Source organism: Hemitrygon akajei, chromosome 1 (assembly GCF_048418815.1).
Source record: "Hemitrygon akajei chromosome 1, sHemAka1.3, whole genome shotgun sequence".
Classification (NCBI taxonomy): Eukaryota; Metazoa; Chordata; class Chondrichthyes; order Myliobatiformes; family Dasyatidae; genus Hemitrygon; species Hemitrygon akajei.
The window spans coordinates 186923781-186946485 of NC_133124.1; the positions used below are offsets into that span (position 1 = coordinate 186923781).

At 51.8% G+C, this 22705-nt stretch overlaps 1 protein-coding gene across 3 annotated transcripts in view; it reads left to right on the forward strand.

Annotated features, from left to right (window-relative positions):
- LOC140733257 (cell division cycle and apoptosis regulator protein 1-like) overlaps positions 1 to 22705 on the forward strand; it is a 55602-nt gene that overhangs the window by 17153 nt on the left and 15744 nt on the right. For all 3 annotated transcript variants that reach the window (XM_073056390.1, XM_073056372.1, XM_073056382.1), the window contains 6 exons: positions 9502 to 9727; positions 11809 to 11922; positions 12674 to 12840; positions 13908 to 14118; positions 18760 to 18843; positions 20446 to 20640. In XM_073056390.1, coding sequence (XP_072912491.1) covers positions 9502 to 9727; positions 11809 to 11922; positions 12674 to 12840; positions 13908 to 14118; positions 18760 to 18843; positions 20446 to 20640 — 997 coding nt within the window. The remainder of the gene's footprint in view (positions 1 to 9501; positions 9728 to 11808; positions 11923 to 12673; positions 12841 to 13907; positions 14119 to 18759; positions 18844 to 20445; positions 20641 to 22705) is intronic.

The window sequence follows — 22705 nt, forward strand, 5'->3', positions numbered from 1 at the left end:
AGGGGATCTGGGATCAGTCTGTGAGGTCCATGGAGTGAGGGGATCTGGGGTCAGTCTGTGAGGCCCCATGGAGTGAGCGGATCTGGGGTCAGTCTGTGAGGTCCATGGAGTGAGGGGATCTGGGGTCAGTCTGTGAGGCCCCACGGAGTGAGCGGATCTGGGGTCAGTCTGTGAGGTCCATGGAGTGAGGGGATCTGGGATCAGTCTGTGAGGTCCATGGGGTGAGGGGATCTGGGGTCAGTCTGTGAGGCCCCACGGAGTGAGCGGATCTGGGGTCAGTCTGTGAGGTCCATGGAGTGAGGGGATCTGGGATCAGTCTGTGAGGTCCACAGAGTGAGGGGATCTGGGGTCAGTCTGTGAGTCTCCATGGAGTGAGGGGATCTGGGGTCAGTCTGTGAGGTCCATGGAGTGAGGGGATCTGGGGTCAGTCTGTGAGGCCCCACGGAGTGAGCGGATCTGGGGTCAGTCTGTGAGGTCCATGGAGTGAGGGGATCTGGGATCAGTCTGTGAGGTCCATGGAGTGAGGGGATCTGGGGTCAGTCTGTGAGGCCCCATGGAGTGAGGGGATCTGGGGTCAGTCTGTGAGGCCCCATGGAGTGAGGGGATCTGGGGTCAGTCTGTGAGTCTCCACGGAGTGAGGGGATCTGGGGTCAGTCTGTGAGTCTCCATGGAGTGAGGGGATCTGGGGTCAGTCTGTGAGGTCCATGGAGTGAGGGGATCTGGGGTCAGTCTGTGAGGTCCATGGAGTGGGGATCTGGGGTCAGTCTGTGAGGCCCCACGGAGTGAGCGGATCTGGGGTCAGTCTGTGAGGTCCATGGAGTGAGGGGATCTGGGGTCAGTCTGTGAGGCCCCACGGAGTGAGCGGATCTGGGGTCAGTCTGTGAGGTCCATGGAGTGAGGGGATCTGGGATCAGTCTGTGAGGTCCATGGGGTGAGGGGATCTGGGGTCAGTCTGTGAGGCCCCACGGAGTGAGCGGATCTGGGGTCAGTCTGTGAGGTCCATGGAGTGAGGGGATCTGGGATCAGTCTGTGAGGTCCACAGAGTGAGGGGATCTGGGGTCAGTCTGTGAGTCTCCATGGAGTGAGGGGATCTGGGGTCAGTCTGTGAGGTCCATGGAGTGAGGGGATCTGGGGTCAGTCTGTGAGGCCCCACGGAGTGAGCGGATCTGGGGTCAGTCTGTGAGGTCCATGGAGTGAGGGGATCTGGGATCAGTCTGTGAGGTCCATGGAGTGAGGGGATCTGGGGTCAGTCTGTGAGGCCCCATGGAGTGAGGGGATCTGGGGTCAGTCTGTGAGGCCCCATGGAGTGAGGGGATCTGGGGTCAGTCTGTGAGTCTCCACGGAGTGAGGGGATCTGCGGTCAGTCTGTGAGGTCCATAGAGTGAGGGGATCTGGGGTCAGTCTGTGAGGTCCCACGGAGTGAGGGGATCTGGGGTCAGTCTGTGAGGTCCATAGAGTGAGGGGATCTGGGGTCAGTCTGTGAGGTCCCACGGAGTGAGGGGATCTGGGGTCAGTCTGTGAGGTCCCACGGAGTGAGGGGATCTGGGGTCAGTCTGTGAGGTCCCACGGAGTGAGGGGATCTGGGGTCAGTCTGTGAGGTCCCACGGAGTGAGGGGATCTGGGGTCAGTCTGTGAGGTCCCACGGAGTGAGGGGATCTGGGGTCAGTCTGTGAGGTCCCACGGAGTGAGGGGATCTGGGGTCAGTCTGTGAGGCCCCATGGAGTGAGGGGATCTGGGGTCAGTCTGTGAGGTCCATGGAGTGAGGGGATCTGCGGTCAGTCTGTGAGGCCCCATGGAGTGAGGTGATCTGGGGTCAGTCTGTGAGGTCCATGGAGTGAGGGGATCTGGGGTCAGTCTGTGAGGTCCATGGAGTGAGGGGATCTGGGGTCAGTCTGTGAGGCCCCACGGAGTGAGCGGATCTGGGGTCAGTCTGTGAGGTCCATGGAGTGAGGGGATCTGGGATCAGTCTGTGAGGTCCATGGAGTGAGGGGATCTGGGGTCAGTCTGTGAGGCCCCATGGAGTGAGGGGATCTGGGGTCAGTCTGTGAGGCCCCATGGAGTGAGGGGATCTGGGGTCAGTCTGTGAGGCCCCACGGAGTGAGCGGATCTGGGGTCAGTCTGTGAGGTCCATGGAGTGAGGGGATCTGGGATCAGTCTGTGAGGTCCATGGAGTGAGGGGATCTGGGGTCAGTCTGTGAGGCCCCATGGAGTGAGGGGATCTGGGGTCAGTCTGTGAGGCCCCATGGAGTGAGGGGATCTGGGGTCAGTCTGTGAGGTCCATGGAGTGAGGGGATCTGGGGTCAGTCTGTGAGGCCCCACGGAGTGAGCGGATCTGGGGTCAGTCTGTGAGGTCCATGGAGTGAGGGGATCTGGGATCAGTCTGTGAGGTCCATGGAGTGAGGGGATCTGGGGTCAGTCTGTGAGGCCCCATGGAGTGAGGGGATCTGGGGTCAGTCTGTGAGTCTCCATGGAGTGAGGGGATCTGGGGTCAGTCTGTGAGGTCCATGGAGTGAGGGGATCTGGGGTCAGTCTGTGAGGCCCCACGGAGTGAGCGGATCTGGGGTCAGTCTGTGAGGTCCATGGAGTGAGGGGATCTGGGATCAGTCTGTGAGGTCCATGGAGTGAGGGGATCTGGGGTCAGTCTGTGAGGCCCCATGGAGTGAGCGGATCTGGGGTCAGTCTGTGAGGTCCATGGAGTGAGGGGATCTGGGGTCAGTCTGTGAGGCCCCACGGAGTGAGTGGATCTGGGGTCAGTCTGTGAGGTCCATGGAGTGAGGGGATCTGGGATCAGTCTGTGAGGTCCATGGGGTGAGGGGATCTGGGGTCAGTCTGTGAGGCCCCACGGAGTGAGCGGATCTGGGGTCAGTCTGTGAGGTCCATGGAGTGAGGGGATCTGGGATCAGTCTGTGAGGTCCACAGAGTGAGGGGATCTGGGGTCAGTCTGTGAGTCTCCATGGAGTGAGGGGATCTGGGGTCAGTCTGTGAGGTCCATGGAGTGAGGGGATCTGGGGTCAGTCTGTGAGGCCCCACGGAGTGAGCGGATCTGGGGTCAGTCTGTGAGGTCCATGGAGTGAGGGGATCTGGGATCAGTCTGTGAGGTCCATGGAGTGAGGGGATCTGGGGTCAGTCTGTGAGGCCCCATGGAGTGAGGGGATCTGGGGTCAGTCTGTGAGGCCCCATGGAGTGAGGGGATCTGGGGTCAGTCTGTGAGTCTCCACGGAGTGAGGGGATCTGGGGTCAGTCTGTGAGTCTCCATGGAGTGAGGGGATCTGGGGTCAGTCTGTGAGGTCCATGGAGTGAGGGGATCTGGGGTCAGTCTGTGAGGTCCATGGAGTGGGGATCTGGGGTCAGTCTGTGAGGCCCCACGGAGTGAGCGGATCTGGGGTCAGTCTGTGAGGTCCATGGAGTGAGGGGATCTGGGGTCAGTCTGTGAGGCCCCACGGAGTGAGCGGATCTGGGGTCAGTCTGTGAGGTCCATGGAGTGAGGGGATCTGGGATCAGTCTGTGAGGTCCATGGGGTGAGGGGATCTGGGGTCAGTCTGTGAGGCCCCACGGAGTGAGCGGATCTGGGGTCAGTCTGTGAGGTCCATGGAGTGAGGGGATCTGGGATCAGTCTGTGAGGTCCACAGAGTGAGGGGATCTGGGGTCAGTCTGTGAGTCTCCATGGAGTGAGGGGATCTGGGGTCAGTCTGTGAGGTCCATGGAGTGAGGGGATCTGGGGTCAGTCTGTGAGGCCCCACGGAGTGAGCGGATCTGGGGTCAGTCTGTGAGGTCCATGGAGTGAGGGGATCTGGGATCAGTCTGTGAGGTCCATGGAGTGAGGGGATCTGGGGTCAGTCTGTGAGGCCCCATGGAGTGAGGGGATCTGGGGTCAGTCTGTGAGGCCCCATGGAGTGAGGGGATCTGGGGTCAGTCTGTGAGTCTCCACGGAGTGAGGGGATCTGCGGTCAGTCTGTGAGGTCCATAGAGTGAGGGGATCTGGGGTCAGTCTGTGAGGTCCCACGGAGTGAGGGGATCTGGGGTCAGTCTGTGAGGCCCCACGGAGTGAGCGGATCTGGGGTCAGTCTGTGAGGTCCATGGAGTGAGGGGATCTGGGATCAGTCTGTGAGGTCCATGGAGTGAGGGGATCTGGGGTCAGTCTGTGAGGCCCCATGGAGTGAGGGGATCTGGGGTCAGTCTGTGAGTCTCCATGGAGTGAGGGGATCTGGGGTCAGTCTGTGAGGTCCATGGAGTGAGGGGATCTGGGGTCAGTCTGTGAGGCCCCACGGAGTGAGCGGATCTGGGGTCAGTCTGTGAGGTCCATGGAGTGAGGGGATCTGGGATCAGTCTGTGAGGTCCATGGAGTGAGGGGATCTGGGGTCAGTCTGTGAGGCCCCATGGAGTGAGCGGATCTGGGGTCAGTCTGTGAGGTCCATGGAGTGAGGGGATCTGGGGTCAGTCTGTGAGGCCCCACGGAGTGAGCGGATCTGGGGTCAGTCTGTGAGGTCCATGGAGTGAGGGGATCTGGGATCAGTCTGTGAGGTCCATGGGGTGAGGGGATCTGGGGTCAGTCTGTGAGGCCCCACGGAGTGAGCGGATCTGGGGTCAGTCTGTGAGGTCCATGGAGTGAGGGGATCTGGGATCAGTCTGTGAGGTCCACAGAGTGAGGGGATCTGGGGTCAGTCTGTGAGTCTCCATGGAGTGAGGGGATCTGGGGTCAGTCTGTGAGGTCCATGGAGTGAGGGGATCTGGGGTCAGTCTGTGAGGCCCCACGGAGTGAGCGGATCTGGGGTCAGTCTGTGAGGTCCATGGAGTGAGGGGATCTGGGATCAGTCTGTGAGGTCCATGGAGTGAGGGGATCTGGGGTCAGTCTGTGAGGCCCCATGGAGTGAGGGGATCTGGGGTCAGTCTGTGAGGCCCCATGGAGTGAGGGGATCTGGGGTCAGTCTGTGAGTCTCCACGGAGTGAGGGGATCTGGGGTCAGTCTGTGAGTCTCCATGGAGTGAGGGGATCTGGGGTCAGTCTGTGAGGTCCATGGAGTGAGGGGATCTGGGGTCAGTCTGTGAGGTCCATGGAGTGGGGATCTGGGGTCAGTCTGTGAGGCCCCACGGAGTGAGCGGATCTGGGGTCAGTCTGTGAGGTCCATGGAGTGAGGGGATCTGGGGTCAGTCTGTGAGGCCCCACGGAGTGAGCGGATCTGGGGTCAGTCTGTGAGGTCCATGGAGTGAGGGGATCTGGGATCAGTCTGTGAGGTCCATGGGGTGAGGGGATCTGGGGTCAGTCTGTGAGGCCCCACGGAGTGAGCGGATCTGGGGTCAGTCTGTGAGGTCCATGGAGTGAGGGGATCTGGGATCAGTCTGTGAGGTCCACAGAGTGAGGGGATCTGGGGTCAGTCTGTGAGTCTCCATGGAGTGAGGGGATCTGGGGTCAGTCTGTGAGGTCCATGGAGTGAGGGGATCTGGGGTCAGTCTGTGAGGCCCCACGGAGTGAGCGGATCTGGGGTCAGTCTGTGAGGTCCATGGAGTGAGGGGATCTGGGATCAGTCTGTGAGGTCCATGGAGTGAGGGGATCTGGGGTCAGTCTGTGAGGCCCCATGGAGTGAGGGGATCTGGGGTCAGTCTGTGAGGCCCCATGGAGTGAGGGGATCTGGGGTCAGTCTGTGAGTCTCCACGGAGTGAGGGGATCTGCGGTCAGTCTGTGAGGTCCATAGAGTGAGGGGATCTGGGGTCAGTCTGTGAGGTCCCACGGAGTGAGGGGATCTGGGGTCAGTCTGTGAGGTCCATAGAGTGAGGGGATCTGGGGTCAGTCTGTGAGGTCCCACGGAGTGAGGGGATCTGGGGTCAGTCTGTGAGGTCCCACGGAGTGAGGGGATCTGGGGTCAGTCTGTGAGGTCCCACGGAGTGAGGGGATCTGGGGTCAGTCTGTGAGGTCCCACGGAGTGAGGGGATCTGGGGTCAGTCTGTGAGGTCCCACGGAGTGAGGGGATCTGGGGTCAGTCTGTGAGGTCCCACGGAGTGAGGGGATCTGGGGTCAGTCTGTGAGGCCCCATGGAGTGAGGGGATCTGGGGAAAGTCTGTGAGGTCCATGGAGTGAGGGGATCTGCGGTCAGTCTGTGAGGCCCCATGGAGTGAGGTGATCTGGGGTCAGTCTGTGAGGTCCATGGAGTGAGGGGATCTGGGGTCAGTCTGTGAGGTCCATGGAGTGAGGGGATCTGGGGTCAGTCTGTGAGGCCCCACGGAGTGAGCGGATCTGGGGTCAGTCTGTGAGGTCCATGGAGTGAGGGGATCTGGGATCAGTCTGTGAGGTCCATGGAGTGAGGGGATCTGGGGTCAGTCTGTGAGGCCCCATGGAGTGAGGGGATCTGGGGTCAGTCTGTGAGGCCCCATGGAGTGAGGGGATCTGGGGTCAGTCTGTGAGGCCCCACGGAGTGAGCGGATCTGGGGTCAGTCTGTGAGGTCCATGGAGTGAGGGGATCTGGGATCAGTCTGTGAGGTCCATGGAGTGAGGGGATCTGGGGTCAGTCTGTGAGGCCCCATGGAGTGAGGGGATCTGGGGTCAGTCTGTGAGGCCCCATGGAGTGAGGGGATCTGGGGTCAGTCTGTGAGGTCCATGGAGTGAGGGGATCTGGGGTCAGTCTGTGAGGCCCCACGGAGTGAGCGGATCTGGGGTCAGTCTGTGAGGTCCATGGAGTGAGGGGATCTGGGATCAGTCTGTGAGGTCCATGGAGTGAGGGGATCTGGGGTCAGTCTGTGAGGCCCCATGGAGTGAGGGGATCTGGGGTCAGTCTGTGAGTCTCCATGGAATGAGGGGATCTGGGGTCAGTCTGTGAGGTCCATGGAGTGAGGGGATCTGGGGTCAGTCTGTGAGGCCCCACGGAGTGAGCGGATCTGGGGTCAGTCTGTGAGGTCCATGGAGTGAGGGGATCTGGGATCAGTCTGTGAGGTCCATGGAGTGAGGGGATCTGGGGTCAGTCTGTGAGGCCCCATGGAGTGAGCGGATCTGGGGTCAGTCTGTGAGGTCCATGGAGTGAGGGGATCTGGGGTCAGTCTGTGAGGCCCCACGGAGTGAGCGGATCTGGGGTCAGTCTGTGAGGTCCATGGAGTGAGGGGATCTGGGATCAGTCTGTGAGGTCCATGGGGTGAGGGGATCTGGGGTCAGTCTGTGAGGCCCCACGGAGTGAGCGGATCTGGGGTCAGTCTGTGAGGTCCATGGAGTGAGGGGATCTGGGATCAGTCTGTGAGGTCCACAGAGTGAGGGGATCTGGGGTCAGTCTGTGAGTCTCCATGGAGTGAGGGGATCTGGGGTCAGTCTGTGAGGTCCATGGAGTGAGGGGATCTGGGGTCAGTCTGTGAGGCCCCACGGAGTGAGCGGATCTGGGGTCAGTCTGTGAGGTCCATGGAGTGAGGGGATCTGGGATCAGTCTGTGAGGTCCATGGAGTGAGGGGATCTGGGGTCAGTCTGTGAGGCCCCATGGAGTGAGGGGATCTGGGGTCAGTCTGTGAGGCCCCATGGAGTGAGGGGATCTGGGGTCAGTCTGTGAGTCTCCACGGAGTGAGGGGATCTGGGGTCAGTCTGTGAGTCTCCATGGAGTGAGGGGATCTGGGGTCAGTCTGTGAGGTCCATGGAGTGAGGGGATCTGGGGTCAGTCTGTGAGGTCCATGGAGTGGGGATCTGGGGTCAGTCTGTGAGGCCCCACGGAGTGAGCGGATCTGGGGTCAGTCTGTGAGGTCCATGGAGTGAGGGGATCTGGGGTCAGTCTGTGAGGCCCCACGGAGTGAGCGGATCTGGGGTCAGTCTGTGAGGTCCATGGAGTGAGGGGATCTGGGATCAGTCTGTGAGGTCCATGGGGTGAGGGGATCTGGGGTCAGTCTGTGAGGCCCCACGGAGTGAGCGGATCTGGGGTCAGTCTGTGAGGTCCATGGAGTGAGGGGATCTGGGATCAGTCTGTGAGGTCCACAGAGTGAGGGGATCTGGGGTCAGTCTGTGAGTCTCCATGGAGTGAGGGGATCTGGGGTCAGTCTGTGAGGTCCATGGAGTGAGGGGATCTGGGGTCAGTCTGTGAGGCCCCACGGAGTGAGCGGATCTGGGGTCAGTCTGTGAGGTCCATGGAGTGAGGGGATCTGGGATCAGTCTGTGAGGTCCATGGAGTGAGGGGATCTGGGGTCAGTCTGTGAGGCCCCATGGAGTGAGGGGATCTGGGGTCAGTCTGTGAGGCCCCATGGAGTGAGGGGATCTGGGGTCAGTCTGTGAGTCTCCACGGAGTGAGGGGATCTGCGGTCAGTCTGTGAGGTCCATAGAGTGAGGGGATCTGGGGTCAGTCTGTGAGGTCCCACGGAGTGAGGGGATCTGGGGTCAGTCTGTGAGGTCCATAGAGTGAGGGGATCTGGGGTCAGTCTATGAGGTCCCACGGAGTGAGGGGATCTGGGGTCAGTCTGTGAGGTCCCACGGAGTGAGGGGATCTGGGGTCAGTCTGTGAGGTCCCACGGAGTGAGGGGATCTGGGGTCAGTCTGTGAGGTCCCACGGAGTGAGGGGATCTGGGGTCAGTCTGTGAGGTCCCACGGAGTGAGGGGATCTGGGGTCAGTCTGTGAGGTCCCACGGAGTGAGGGGATCTGGGGTCAGTCTGTGAGGCCCCATGGAGTGAGGGGATCTGGGGTCAGTCTGTGAGGTCCATGGAGTGAGGGGATCTGCGGTCAGTCTGTGAGGCCCCATGGAGTGAGGTGATCTGGGGTCAGTCTGTGAGGTCCATGGAGTGAGGGGATCTGGGGTCAGTCTGTGAGGTCCCACGGAGTGAGGGGATCTGGGGTCAGTCTGTGAGGTCCCACGGAGTGAGGGGATCTGGGGTCAGTCTGTGAGGTCCCACGGAGTGAGGGGATCTGGGGTCAGTCTGTGAGGCCCCACGGAGTGAGGGGATCTGGGGTCAGTCTGTGAGGCCCCACGGAGTGAAGGGATCTGGGGTCAGTCTGTGAGGCCCCACAGAGTGAGGGGATCTGGGGTCAGTCTGTGAGGCCCCACGGAGTGAGGGGATCTGGGGTCAGTCTGTGAGGCCCCACGGAGTGAGGGGATCTGGGGTCAGTCTGTGAGGCCCCACGGAGTGAAGGGATCTGGGGTCAGTCTGTGAGGCCCCACGGAGTGAGGGGATCTGGGGTCAGTCTGTGAGGTCCCACGGAGTGAGGGGATCTGGGGTCAGTCTGTGAGGTCCCACGGAGTGAGGGGATCTGGGGTCAGATTGTGATTCCCCACAGTGAGAGAGTTTTGGGGTCAGTTAGTAAAACCCATCTGCAGTATACCGCTACTCTTATCCTGAAGATCTGAAAGGAAGGCAAGCCTATGGCAGTATTCAGTAGTGACCTATGTTAATCTGTACCATGGAAGGTTCATTAGCTGTACCCCTACCAGGTCTCATTTGGAGCCACTATGGAGCATGGTCAGTGCAGTCATTGACAAACTACATAATGAATTGGAAGGATTGCCTCCCTCTGTATGTGTCTGTTGATGGAGCATTCTCTACTTTGCCCTTCAGCACTGCTTGTGACACAATTGAAGTGCAGCGTCGTTACCCCTGCCTCAACATCCCTGACACGTTCTTCGACAGTAGACTGTGCTGGGTGAATACATTCCCACTGAACGACCCTTTGCAAATCGGCCAGAAGTGTGTTTACCACATAATGGAGAAAGGGTTTGAACCTAATGAGGAACAAGAGATGGAAATGGATCCTCCAGATGCTGATTCCACATACAGTGCCAAGGTGAGCAGATGCTTTCAAGGAATGGGTGATTGACAGGGAGCTGTGCTGCCTTAAGGGTGAATACTAACTCCTGAATCAAGTGATTGAACTTCATTGAGGAGCTACTAACCCTTTCGACACGTTGAATACTGAACATTTCACATCATAGAGCCAATGTGGATTTGGAAAGAAAGTACTGGTCAGAGAAATATCTCTGTCCATTAGATTAACTTCTATGTGACCATAATGTTCCGGAAAAATGTGTTAGTTGAACTGAAGGTAAACTAACGGTAGAGTATTAGGGCACTACAGCAGAGAAACCGGTTCTTCAGCCAATCTGGCCCATGCTGAACTGTTACTCTGCCTTGTCCCATGAACCTGCCCCCTTACCATAGCCCTTCATACCCTTGCCATCCATGTACCTATCCATACTACTTAACCTGCTTCTACTGGCAGCTCAATCTATACCCTCACCATCCTCTGAGTAAAAAAAGTTCTCCTTTAATATTTCACCTTTAACCCTTAACTCTTGACCTCTAGTTCTAGTCTCACTCAACATCAGTGGAAAAAGCCTGCTTGTATTTATCCTATGAATATCCTTCATAATTTTGCATACCTCTGTCAAATCTCCCCTGGTTCTCCTACGCTCCAGGGAACAAAGTCCTAATCTATTCAACCTCAAGTCCTGACAACATCCTTGTAAATTTTCTCTGTACTCTTTCAAACTTAATGATATTTTTCCAGAACTGCAGACAATACTCCAGATTAGACCTCACCAATGTCTTGTGCAACTTCAACATAATTACAGATCTGCATTCCCTGAGTACAGATTTGGTTAAAGAACAATGGGAGGGAGCAAAGAGCAATCACAGTGAGACTTGAGGTGTGTCATGGCACCTTTGGCTTCAGTGATTAAGTGTGACAATTTTTTTGTGTAGGGAAACAGTACGGTAAGAGGCTGTGTCACCCAATTACACTAATGTGATCAATTAACCTGCTGACCCATAGTCAATTTTTGAATGTGGGAAGAAACTGGAGCACTTGGAGAAATCCACATGGTCACAGAGAAAACATATGAACTCTTTAAAGAGAGCGGCAGTCACTGTATTGTAATACCGTTATGTTACAGAGCCACCCTGTTATCACTGAGGAATGAAAGGCGCCTATCCATCTGCTAGTAGCCATGTTATGCCACGTTAGCTGTTTGATCAGCACCAGTTGAAAGTTGCAGAGTTCAGTCACTGTGTTTTCAATAACCTCTAGGGATTCCCAACCTAAATAAACACTGTGCTTACCTCTCACCTTTCAGTAGCAGAATCGTGAGAGTTTATGCGAGTGGTTCCCAAGTCAAAGAGAACTTGGGAAGATTCTATTCAGCGCATTTGGGGTGAACTGACTATTTAGTTATGTGGACATGAGCTCACAATGCTCATCTCTCAGTCCCCACACATTGAAGGATTCCTGTCCAGATACACTCGTGACTGGCAAAAAAGCTTCAAAAATTGATGAGCACTTGAGATTGGAAACTTTTTGGATACCGGAGCACCAACTGCTATGATACAGTGCAGTAACAGGAAAAAGGTTTAAAGATAAAGATCAGCTTTATTTGCCAATGTGTACATGTGTACATCAAAATAGGTTCAAATCAAGTCTGCAAGGATTGTGCTGGGCAGCCAACAAATGTCGCTCCGCGTCAGGCGCCAGTGTAGCATGCCCACGTATGTCTTCTGGAATGTGGGAGGAGACCAGAGCTTCCAGAGAAAACCCATGCGACCACGGGGGAACACACAAACCCCTTGCAGGCAGTGGCGGAAATTCAGCCCTGATGAGTGATCACTGGCACTAAAACGAAGCACCAACTGCTATGATACAGTGCTGTAACAGGAAAAAGGTTTGAGTTTGTATTGCACTGTTTATTTTTTATTTGTTTAGAGATACAGTGCAGAACAGGCCCTTCCGCTCGTTGGAGTTGCACAGTTAGCCAAACTGTGCTTTTAACAGATCATTTCCTTTCGGAGACACCAGCCTATATTTGAGTGACGGTGTCTCTGTTCACTGCTGGACTGTAGCCCTTTCACTGACATGCCCAATTTGTGCCTCAGGTGATTCTGTTGTCCTGCCCAGACCTCATCGACTTGTACCGCCAGGCATGCACATTGGCCGAAGCACCTAAAGATACAAACGAGACACATCAGCATCCCAGTAAACTGATTAAGGTAGGTTCCAGGATTGGCTCTTTGTAAAGGAGCTTTCCATTATCTCTTGTGGTGGTGTGGGTCTCGCTGCTGATTGGTTGATATCTTCACTGAGCCCAAGTGGTGAAGCTGTAATGTTAGGCACGGCTTTCAACCCGTCAGCTGACTTTATCGCGGTGCGATAGCCCACAAAATGGGAGTGGTAAGCAGCAGCCCTGACAGCTTTGAAACCAAGATCAGTTTTAGCTATTAGCTACTGTCTAGATCAAGCCAATGCAGTCCCTCTTGACGTCTTTTACCAGTGATCCCACACCGAAGGGGTGAGGAACCTCAGAGAAAGTGAAGAGGTGACATCTTTTGGATGAAGTACTTATCCAATACCTTTACTGTTTAAAATATCTTGTTAGTTCAAGTAGAGCAGGGGTATTGTCCTTGTTCTTGGGGTGCTGGCTGGATAGCACATTGCCTGCTATCATCTCGATCTAGGCACGAGCTTCAGATCTGTGCTGCTCTGATTTATGTTTCATATTTCTCCCTTTTCCCTATCTGTCTATTCTCTTTTGAACCTCACTTAACCCTACTTTTCCCCCATACCCACACTCCATTCCTCACTCTACACCCTTTCCCTTCAATCCCCATCACCATGCTTCTCCATCATACCTGCGGATATTCGACTTCCTTGCCACTCTTTGTGCTCTTCTCCCTCCCACTCTTCTCCACCCCCTCCCCAAACCTCCTCTCCCCACCCTCTGTCTCATGTCCCTGTGTACAGTTCCTAGTAGGAATGAAGGGCAAGGAGGAAGCAGTGGCGATTGGTGGAAATTGGTCTCCTTCCCTTGATGGACCAGGCCCCGATAAGGATCCCAGGGTACTCATCAAGACGGCCATCCGCACCACTAAGTTCTTGACCGGCATCGATCTGAGCGCCTGCACTCAATGGTGAGTCCGCCTCTGTGCAGAGGAGCAGCTGTGTGTGGATGCATGTTGAATCACTGGGTGCAGAGAGCTTGATGGTTAGCAAGGGGAGGAATGTGCCGTGTCAGCCACCTCCTATTTCCTGGTACCTGCAGGACTTCGGTAATCAATCTCCCTTCAGTAACAAATACAAACTCCGACTAAGTACTTGTGTCAAGGTAAGGGGGCTTTCAGGAGGAAAGGAATAGAATGAGCTGAGCTGAGGGGATGCACCAGAGAGTGAAGCAGCGTTTGTGAAAGCACAGTGTGCATGGGTTTCTGTTACACCCTCTGGCTAGTAGTGACACTGTGGATATGAGGAGGTGCAGTTCCCTCATGGTCGGCTTCTCTATGCAAAACTGCAGAGACTAGCCCCTCTAGTATGGCTACTTGCAGATTTGTTCTTTGTTCTTACCAATCTGTCATTCCACGCAGATAAAGTTTCCTATCGTAATGTGGCTAACCTGTTTCTGTTGGTTCTTTAGATGCATCAGTTCAGCTGTGTGCTTGAGTCTTTGTGGGAGAAAATACATGAGTTATGAGCAGTAAAGTTACGGTAGTTGACTGCCTTGTGGAGTTAGCCTGATAGATGTTGCTGTGTGGGGTGGGCTGGCACACGGTAGGAAGGTCATCGACTGTGAGTGATCTTTCAGTCACGTCCGTCTGGGATTGATACCTGTCTCTGCCTTGGGGTACTAAATGAAGCCTTCCCATTGCGAGGAACCTGGGCAGAGAAAGCATCCTCTGCTGTGTCACCTCAGGACCTCTTTGTGAGGCTGACATTCAGCCGAAGGTTAGTATTTGGAATAGGCTGTTCCTGCTGGTTACCAATCCTCTGCAGAGCCAGTCTTAAAGTAACATTTTCCAGGGAGTGGGGGGGGAATCTAGAAGTCTGGTGATGAGAATGTGATTGGGGGGGGGAGAAGTAGTTTGGCAGCAGAAGACGAGTGGGGCGGCGTGGTAATTAACAAGTATGGGCGGCGCGTATCATTGGCGTTGGTTTTCTGGTCCTGTGTGCTATTATATCCAGTAACCCTCTTCCCTTGTGACAGGTTTCGCTTTGCTGAGATTCGCTACCTTCAGCCTGGAGAGCTCCGTGAGGGGCGGCTGCTCCCAGCCCGCGTGGAGACTGTGGTTGTATTTCTGCCGGATGTTTGGCATTGCCTCCCTACTCGCTTGGAGTGGGACGCACTGTCCCTGGGATACACGCAACAACTGACTGACAGGGAGCAGGCAGAGCACAAGGACACGGACCGAGATGAGGCATTGAATCTTTTTTTATTACTCCATTCTCTTACACCACACAGACATACACGTACACACACTCTCTCTCTCTTTCTCTTATGTATATATACACGCACACACACACAACCCCTCCACTGCCATAGTGAGAGTGACCAATAGCTCTCAGTTGATGGGAGCTTTTATCAATTTAATGTAACTTGGAGTTTTAAAATGATGCAGCAGCAGAAAAGCCTTAAGTTGCTGCCACTCTTAATAAAAGTGGAGGGGCTTCACTAATACACTGTGCCCACATCCCAGTTGCTTTAAACAGAGTCAAGGTGGCACAACGAATCCCATAGTTCAGGTGGAATTGGCACACTGTTTGTTCAGGGTGACGTCCAGCTTCCTAGACCAGTTCCAGTAGTGTTGCAGGCTGAAGTATGGGTCAGTCTCATTTCCACAAGGATTCCCCACAGCAAGCTGAAGCAGGGAATGGTCTGACGGGGATCATGGGTCTGTAAATCCATGTGGGCACTGTGACAAGTCAGCGTGGGATCCTTATGAGGACAGGCAGAAACTTCTCCACTCTTGAGTATGGTGAGAGCATGGAATGAGCTGCCAGTCTAAGTGGTGGATGTGGATTTGATTTCAGCATTGAAGTGAATTTTGGGTTGGGCAGGTACATAGATGGGTGGGGTATGGAGGGGACTGGTTCAGGTGTAGGTCAGTGGGATGAGGTTCAGCATGGATGGGCCGAAGGGCTGTTTTGGTGCTGTAGTACTCTGACTAAGTGGGATGTGCTTAGGCAGGTTAGCCAGACAGGGTGTGGGTAGGTTTTGATCATCATGGGGAGATGGACTGTGCTGGCAATCCATATGCACTTCCAGTCCTGTGTAGTATGATGAAAGAGCAGCTCATGCTATCTCTGCTTGACACTTGATCTCTTGTCACCTGGGATTACAGTGATTAATTACTGGGGAGCTACAACTGAGAACAAATTCACCTCTTTAAATAAATACTCTGTTTAAAGCAATGTGAAGGGCCACACACAGACCAAGACTACACTGGTGACACATTAACACGTACATCCTCTGACATCCTTTCACACCCAATGAAACACTGTTTATGATGCATTTTTCCAGACAACTTGCCGTTCCTTCCCCTGACGGGCTCACCTGAACTACCCACGTGTTCCGTATTCTGCTGCTTTAGGATGCACATGCCCTTTTGTGAAGCTGCTGCGGGGTTCTGTCCAAAACTTGTGTGATTTCCCCTTTCCCATATCTGACGAACCATTACCACGATGACAGCTCCCTATAGGGGATTCCTGTTCCTTACGGCAATGTCCTTTCAGGCCAGAGGCTTTAATGCTGGAGCAGCCAAAGACCTAAAGAGAATCAGCAAGTGTTGGAAATCCAGAGCAACATACACAAAAAGGTGGAACTCACCAGGACAGGCAGTATTTTATGCAGGGCATTAAACAGTTGATGTTTCAGGTTAAGACCCTTCATCAGGATCCCAACTAGGCCTGAGAAGTCACAGCAAGAACAGATATCAGCAGTTGATTTGTTACCTTCTTGAGTGAGGGCCCTTGAGCAGTTGTGGGGGTAGATGAATTGTTACCTGGAGTTCTGGGTCCTAGCAGCTGGATTTCACTGGTCACTAGGAATGAAAACAGTAAACCCTTTGGCCGTTTTAGAACTTGGAGCTCATGTAGACTGCTGTCACCCCCAAAGTTTTATATTGACAGACCACGCCCACAGCTACTGAACACTAGACCTGTACCCTAGGTATAATTGTATGCAGAGCATTGTTGCCCTGAATTAACAGGCTGTTAATCGGTGCCTTATCCAGTGCCACGCAGTAGTAGCTTGCTTCTGCCAACACTCCGCACCATTGTTGTAAGTAACACAGCACAGGCATTGTACCTAGAATTATCCAAAGCAGTGGTAGGTTTCTACCTATCGAAGCTCCACCCCAAGAATATACAGTGTTGAGTCGGCCATTGCATTTACCTCAGGCTGTCTACCAGGTTCAGGCTCAGTTAGAACTAGCTGCTGCTCCGCATTAAATCCAATACTGAAAGAGACTTACTAGGGTAGTGTAGTTTTGGTGCAACATTTCATAGAAATGCTCAGCACAGCCCTGAAAAGTCCTATTGACATCTGTCTTCTTACCTCAGAAACTGTTGACGTTTGATGCTTGTGGCCTCCTCCTTGAAACATACGGAGTTATCACCTACAGTCTCGCTGCTGCTGGCTGAAAGCACGGCCTTGTCGTGACTCTTATGAGTCCAATGGGTTAATGAACAGTTTTACTGAAATGTCCTCCTTTGTTTTGGTCTGTGTTCCTGCTTCCACACCAGGCAGTTTGTTCCATTCCAGATCAGTCGGGGCTTGAGGGGATCAATGGAGAAATCAGCACCTGATTGGTCTGGGGGGGGGGGGGGGGGGGAAGGAAAGTTGGCAACCTCCCTGTGTTGGAAGCATCAGCAAGCCAGTGCAGCGATTAGACCAGTGGCTGCTGTATCTCACTGTAATGCAGCTGGTCTATCGATCTGTGTTCTTCTCGCTCTGGGAGTGCTCAACAGGAAGAATAGTGTAAACAGTGTTCACCTGTTGCCTTAAGTGTTTGATGGGACAGTGAGGTAGGAATATCTAACCTGTGTCCTGAGGCTGGTTGATGTTACAGGTCTGAGGGACCTTTTCTCTGTGCCTGGCCATCTTGTAACTGATCTGGGAGTATTCAGAACAATAGAGAGGGGGTAAATTGTTAAATTTGTTTACTATTGTCACATGTACCAAGGTACAGTGAGATGAAAAACAAAACTTGCCTTGCATACAGTCTGTAAAATCAATTCATTTCACTACCTTGAGGTAGTACAAGGTAAAACAGTAACATAGTGCAAAATAATGTGCAGAGGAAGTGTGATGCAAGGTCACACTGAGGTAGATGGTGAGGTCAAGAGTCCATCTTACAGTACTATCAGTCTTATGGTACTAGGGAAACATTCAATAGCCATATAACAGCGTTAAGTGGAGTATTAAAAGAAGAAAGATGGCAGAAGGGCCAAAAGATAGGGATGCTTTTCTCTTTCCTTGTCCTGGAAAAACTGGTGGCTCAGTCCCAAGTATATTCAAATTGAGCACAACACATAAAATACTTGAACTCAGCAGGTCAGGCAGCATCTAGACAGTCAATGTTTTGGGTCAAGACAATACCTCTGGACTCAAATTTGGAATTGAAGTAGATTTTTAATTGGTAAGGGAATTGAGATTTATGGGCCTAGAGTGGAAAAGGAAATGGATCGGCCAGGATCTTGATGGTGCAGTTGGTTTAAGAGACTTATTCCTGTTTCTATTTGCTGTGACTGTGGAGCCTTACTCTGCCTGTGTGTTTCTAAGCAGGGACTCTGACCATGCAGGAGAGCTTTGTTTTGCAGCTTTTATGCAGTACCTACCCTGGGCATGTTTGATAGAACATTGCGAGGGTCCTTTACTCTGTCTCTTGCCCAGCTTTAGCTGAATTGGGAGTAATTAGTGCTGCCGTTAGGTATCTGAAGAGCAGTATAGCATTCCTGGTGGGTTATCTCCGCTGTGATGAGAATATTTTTTGAGAGTCTTCATTGAGACTGCCCATGAAACGAAATGAATTTGGGGTGGTATGGGATATGAAGCTGTACCTGGAAATTTACAGTAAACGGTTATAGCATGAAAATGCACAATCAGTGGCAGAATACTGAGACGTGTAGAAGAACAGATGGACCCTGAAGGCAGGCCAAGTAAGCAGCATTGTTAAAACCACACAATTTATCTGCCGAGGCATAGAATATGAGAAACAAGATTATGTCAAAATTACATAAAACTCAAGCAACAGCTGGGATATTGGGTAGAGTTCTGGTCACCATTTTATAGAAAGCTTTGTGAGCAAAGCATTAAAGGGCATTTATCAGGGCTGGAGAATTCTACTTGTACCAGGGTTTTACTTGGAGGCTGACAGATTTACTGTGTGTCTAAAATAAAAGAACAATAGGGCAGGACCCATTTTCTAACGAGAATTCATTTAGTAGTGAGTGGGGTGCAGATCTAAGGAACCATGCTGAAGAAGATTAAAGTAAAAGTTGGGTGGTTAGGAGAGGAGTTGAAAATAATTTTACTCGATGGATAGTGGGGGTCTGGAACTCACTGCCTGAAAAGGTGGTGGAGGCAGAAACCCTCCTCATGTTTAAAAAGGTTCTGGGTCAGCATTTGAAGGGCTAGAACCTACTAGCTGGGAATGGAGTTAACCTGGGTAGCTTTTTTACCTGGCATGGACACAGTGAATCTTATGGTCTGTGCTGTAAATTTAATTGAAACTGATTACAAATGGGGGACGAGAGGTCCAGAAGACAGTCTGATTGTTGGATATGGTGTGCAGCTTCAATACTGCTGCTCATGGGTTGCCGTACGAAGTCCACGTTTCCTAACCTTCCCCTTTCATGCCTCTCGCCTACATGCGCCTCCCCTCATCTGGGAGGCGATGTATGCTCAGGATGCTTCGCTGACTGAGTGTTCCAGACAGTTTCCTTCCGAGTGCTGTCAGTGGCATGATGCAGGCTGCCCGTGGAACCTGGATAGCAAGCAGGGCTCAGCCAGTACTGCCAGGCTGCTTGGTCTAATGTGATCTTATTTGTCCTCACAGACTGAAGAGAAGATGGAAGAGCAAGGGGAAGAAGCTCTCCCCACCCCAACTCAGTGGAGCAACCTGGATCTGAAGACAATGAAGGTAAGAGCCACTTTTGTACCTGTGGAGAAGCCAGCGTACTGTGGATGTGGAACATAGTCGTTGCCCCATTAGAATCCGTTTAGTTTATTATCACAGATGCGTTGTTTCATCTAATTGATGAAGTATGCTATAAATTACAATGAATATATAATATGTAAAAACAAGGCCAAAATTGAGCTTTCAGAAAGGGGAAGAAGCTGTTCCTAAAACATTCAGTGTGTGTCTTCAAGCTCCTGTACCTTCTCCCTTATGGTAGCAATGAAAAGGCATGTCCCACTTGATAAGGGTCTTCAATGGTGGATGCAGCCTTCTTGGGGCATCACCTTTTCAACATTAATCTGCTCCATTCTAGCTGGTGTTCATTTGTAATTCAGAATCCCTGGTTCAGTGCACACTTCCTCCTTTGAAACCCAACTCCACTTTGAATCACTCAGGCCTGACCTGATCCATTATTATAGAAACTCTCAGGGTTAGTTGAACAGCTCAAGCATAGTCAGCTGAATGGCAGCTGCAAGGTTCTGTGACATTCTGGTGATCTTTGGAAACACAGCATTTGCTGCAAAATGGATGAATATCTGAAGTTAGTGAAACAATAGATTGTGTTTCAGACCAGCTTCATGCTGCTGGTGAGTCTGGGTCTACTGGGGAAGTCTGAATCTTCAAGACTGCTGGAGGCAGAGGCCGGGCTGTTCTGGAGTTGGAGTACCATGTGCGTGGGTGGGTGGGAGAGAGGAACAAAACTCTTACTATTTTGTCACTTGTTCTGTGTTTTTTTTATGTGAGCAATGTGGGCACACGGCCTGTGGCAGCACTTTTGGGCTGCTCCAATCACATCGTTAACACAAATTACATATTTCACTATATGTTTCAATGTACGTGTGAAAAATAAATGAACAAGAAATTGGCGTGCTCTTGGTAAAAAGTATATCTGTTTTGCCTTCATTTTTGGGAAGCTCAATGTATAGAGATGCACTGCTGTAGAAAGTTTGAGACTGTATGATTGAACATGTCAAAGCTGTCTATTGTGGGACGAGGTCTTTTTATACAAAAAGACAAGAGACTTTACCTTATCTATCTATCTAATCACTGTTAGACTATAAAACGTGGGATCAGACTGTCGACCTGCTCTAGCATTCTACTGTGGCTGATTTATTACCCTTCTCAACCCCATTCTCCTGCCTTCTTACCGTAACCTTTGACGCTCTTACTAATCAAGAACCAACCAATTTGTGTTAAATATACCCAGTGACTTGGCCTCCACAGCCATCTGTGGCAGTGAATTCCATGATTCACTATCTTCTGGCTAAAGATATCCCTCCTCATCTCTGTTCTAAGGGGATCTCTTCTGAGTTTTTACCCTCTCGTTTTACACTCACCCACTTTAGGAAACATCCTCTCCTTTCAATATTCCATTAGTTTCATTCTTAGAAAACTCCAAGCCCAGGTCCATCAAATACCCTCTTGTGAACCTCTGGGATACTGTTCAAAGCCAGCACATTCTTTCTTAGATAAAGGGCTGAAACTGCTCACAGTACTCTCAAGTGCAGCCTGACCAATGGCTGTTATTAGTCCGTGGTGTGACAGGTTCTACTATCTTTTTAGGTGGAAGACTTCCGCAGGGAGCTGAAAGCAAGGAATCTGAACTGGAAAGGCACAAAGGCTCAGCTTGTGAGTCGGCTGGAGAAACAGCTGGAAGAAGAGGCTGCGAAAGAGGAGATAGAGAAGGATGAGTCTACGGTGAAGGAGGTGGAAACGGTCAGTACTCCAGAGAAGAGCCCTGATGAGGAGCAGAAGCAGGTGAGACAACACAGCACACTGATGAATTTGAACACTGAAATTCTGTGGATGCTGAAATTCCTGAGCAAAATACTGGAGGAACTTGGCAGGTCAGGGAGCATTTATAGAGGGAAATAAATACTTTTATGTTTCAGACCAGGACTCTTTGTTTTCATCAGACACGATGAACGGTCTTGGCCTGATGTGTCGACTGCTTATTATCCCTCCATAGGTGCTGCCTGACCGGCTGTGTTCCTTCAGCATTTAGTGAGGAATTTGATACTGTGAGGTTCATGGAATGATATGGTACCCGGGGAGTTCAATACAGATGTTTGTGTTAATTTTTGCAGGATGACTGAGCCGAGGTAATATCTGACAAATGGCTCAGTTTTGAGAGGGTGAGGCCTGAACATGTTGGAAGTTGATCAAATAGCAGTGTAGAATTAGGCCATTCTGCTCTCCCATTGATATTTTCAATCATGGGTGATTTTTAAAAAAATCCTTCTAAACCATTTCTCCTGCCTTCTCCCCGTAATATTTGATGTCCTTACAAATCAAGAACCTATCAACCTCCACTTTAAGTAAGCCCAATTATTTGGCCTCAACTATCTGTGGCAATGAATTCCAGATTCACCACCCTCTCGATAAAGAAATTCCTCCTCATCTACTTTCCAAGAGGGCATCCTTATAGTGCGTTTATATTCTGAGTCTGTGCCCTCTGGTCCGAGACTTTCCCACTATAGGAAGCATCCTCTCCCTGTCCACACTATCTAGGCCTTTCAATATTCAGTAGGTTTCAGTGAGATTTCCCCCCTCATTCTTGAAGGAATGAGATACTGAGTCGTGAAAGATTCTACTTGAGAAAGTTCTGGTGGTATTGATGATCGGGGAGAGGCATTAGCCATATAGCCCTTCTGAAGATCTGGTGGCAGTCCAATGGGTCCAATGTTCTGTGCTGCACTGTTTTTGGGCCATGAACTGATCATAATTGATTAAGTGTCCCGATGGCCTACTTTGAAAGTTCTCTTCCGTTACTTTAAAAACCATTCCTAGTTGTGTTCCAATGTTTGACATTTTACTCTGGATGCAGTTTTCAAAATGGGGATGTTGTACACAGACTTCTGCCCTGTATGTTGGTAGATTCATATTAGAGTACATCAGTGAGTTGACGGGGTAACATAGGATGGTGAGTGGTGGTAACTAGCAATCTCTCCAGAAAAGTAAAGCTGCATTTGTACATGTTTTTCTAAGAACTGAAAACGGCTGGATTTTTTTCCAGATTGCAACCTGAGGCAAAGCCGCGGTGGGCACAGACCACTGGTAGTGTTGGGTACTCTGGGCACTGGGTGGTGTGGAGGCAGACGTTGGTCTGTTGCAGGGTCCTGCTTGATAGTTTGGTTAATGTGGCGGTCAGTGATGGGGTTAATTATTCTGTGGAGAGGACTGACTCATGGACTCCACTGTCAGCGCTTACTGTATCGTGAAACACAATGATTCATCAAGGACCCCCCCATCACCAGTGCCACCACTAAAACAGTCTATTCTTGGCTGGGTTCCTCTGGCTTATACTGACGTCTATTCCCATGTAACATCCCTACTCATTTTTAACCTGTCATTCCTCCCCATTTCCCTACCTCTTCACTCTCACACCCTCGTTCTCTCCCTTCACTGCCAATAGCTGATCTTGGTTGGATGCCCCTAGCTTGTACTGACGTCTCTTCTCAATGTAACTTCCCCTACTTGTCTGTAATTTCTCACCTCGTTATCATCCCTCCTTCCCTCCCTCCCTTTGTAGCTACCAACCATGCTGAGATCTCTCCAGTTGCAATACTCATTTTTTGCTGTTGGAAGGCAATGGTTTATCATCTTCTGGGAGGACTGTTTTAAAACTTTTCCCAGAGTTCTTTTAACGAGCCAGAAGAAAGCAATTCTGATCAAGAGCCCCTTCCACCCAGGCCATGCTCCTTTTTTGTTGCTGCCATTAGCCAGGAGGTACAGGAGCCTTGGGTCCCACATGACTAGTTCAGGAACAGTTACTACCCTTTAACCATCAGGTTCCTGAACTGGCACGGATAGTTTCACTCGA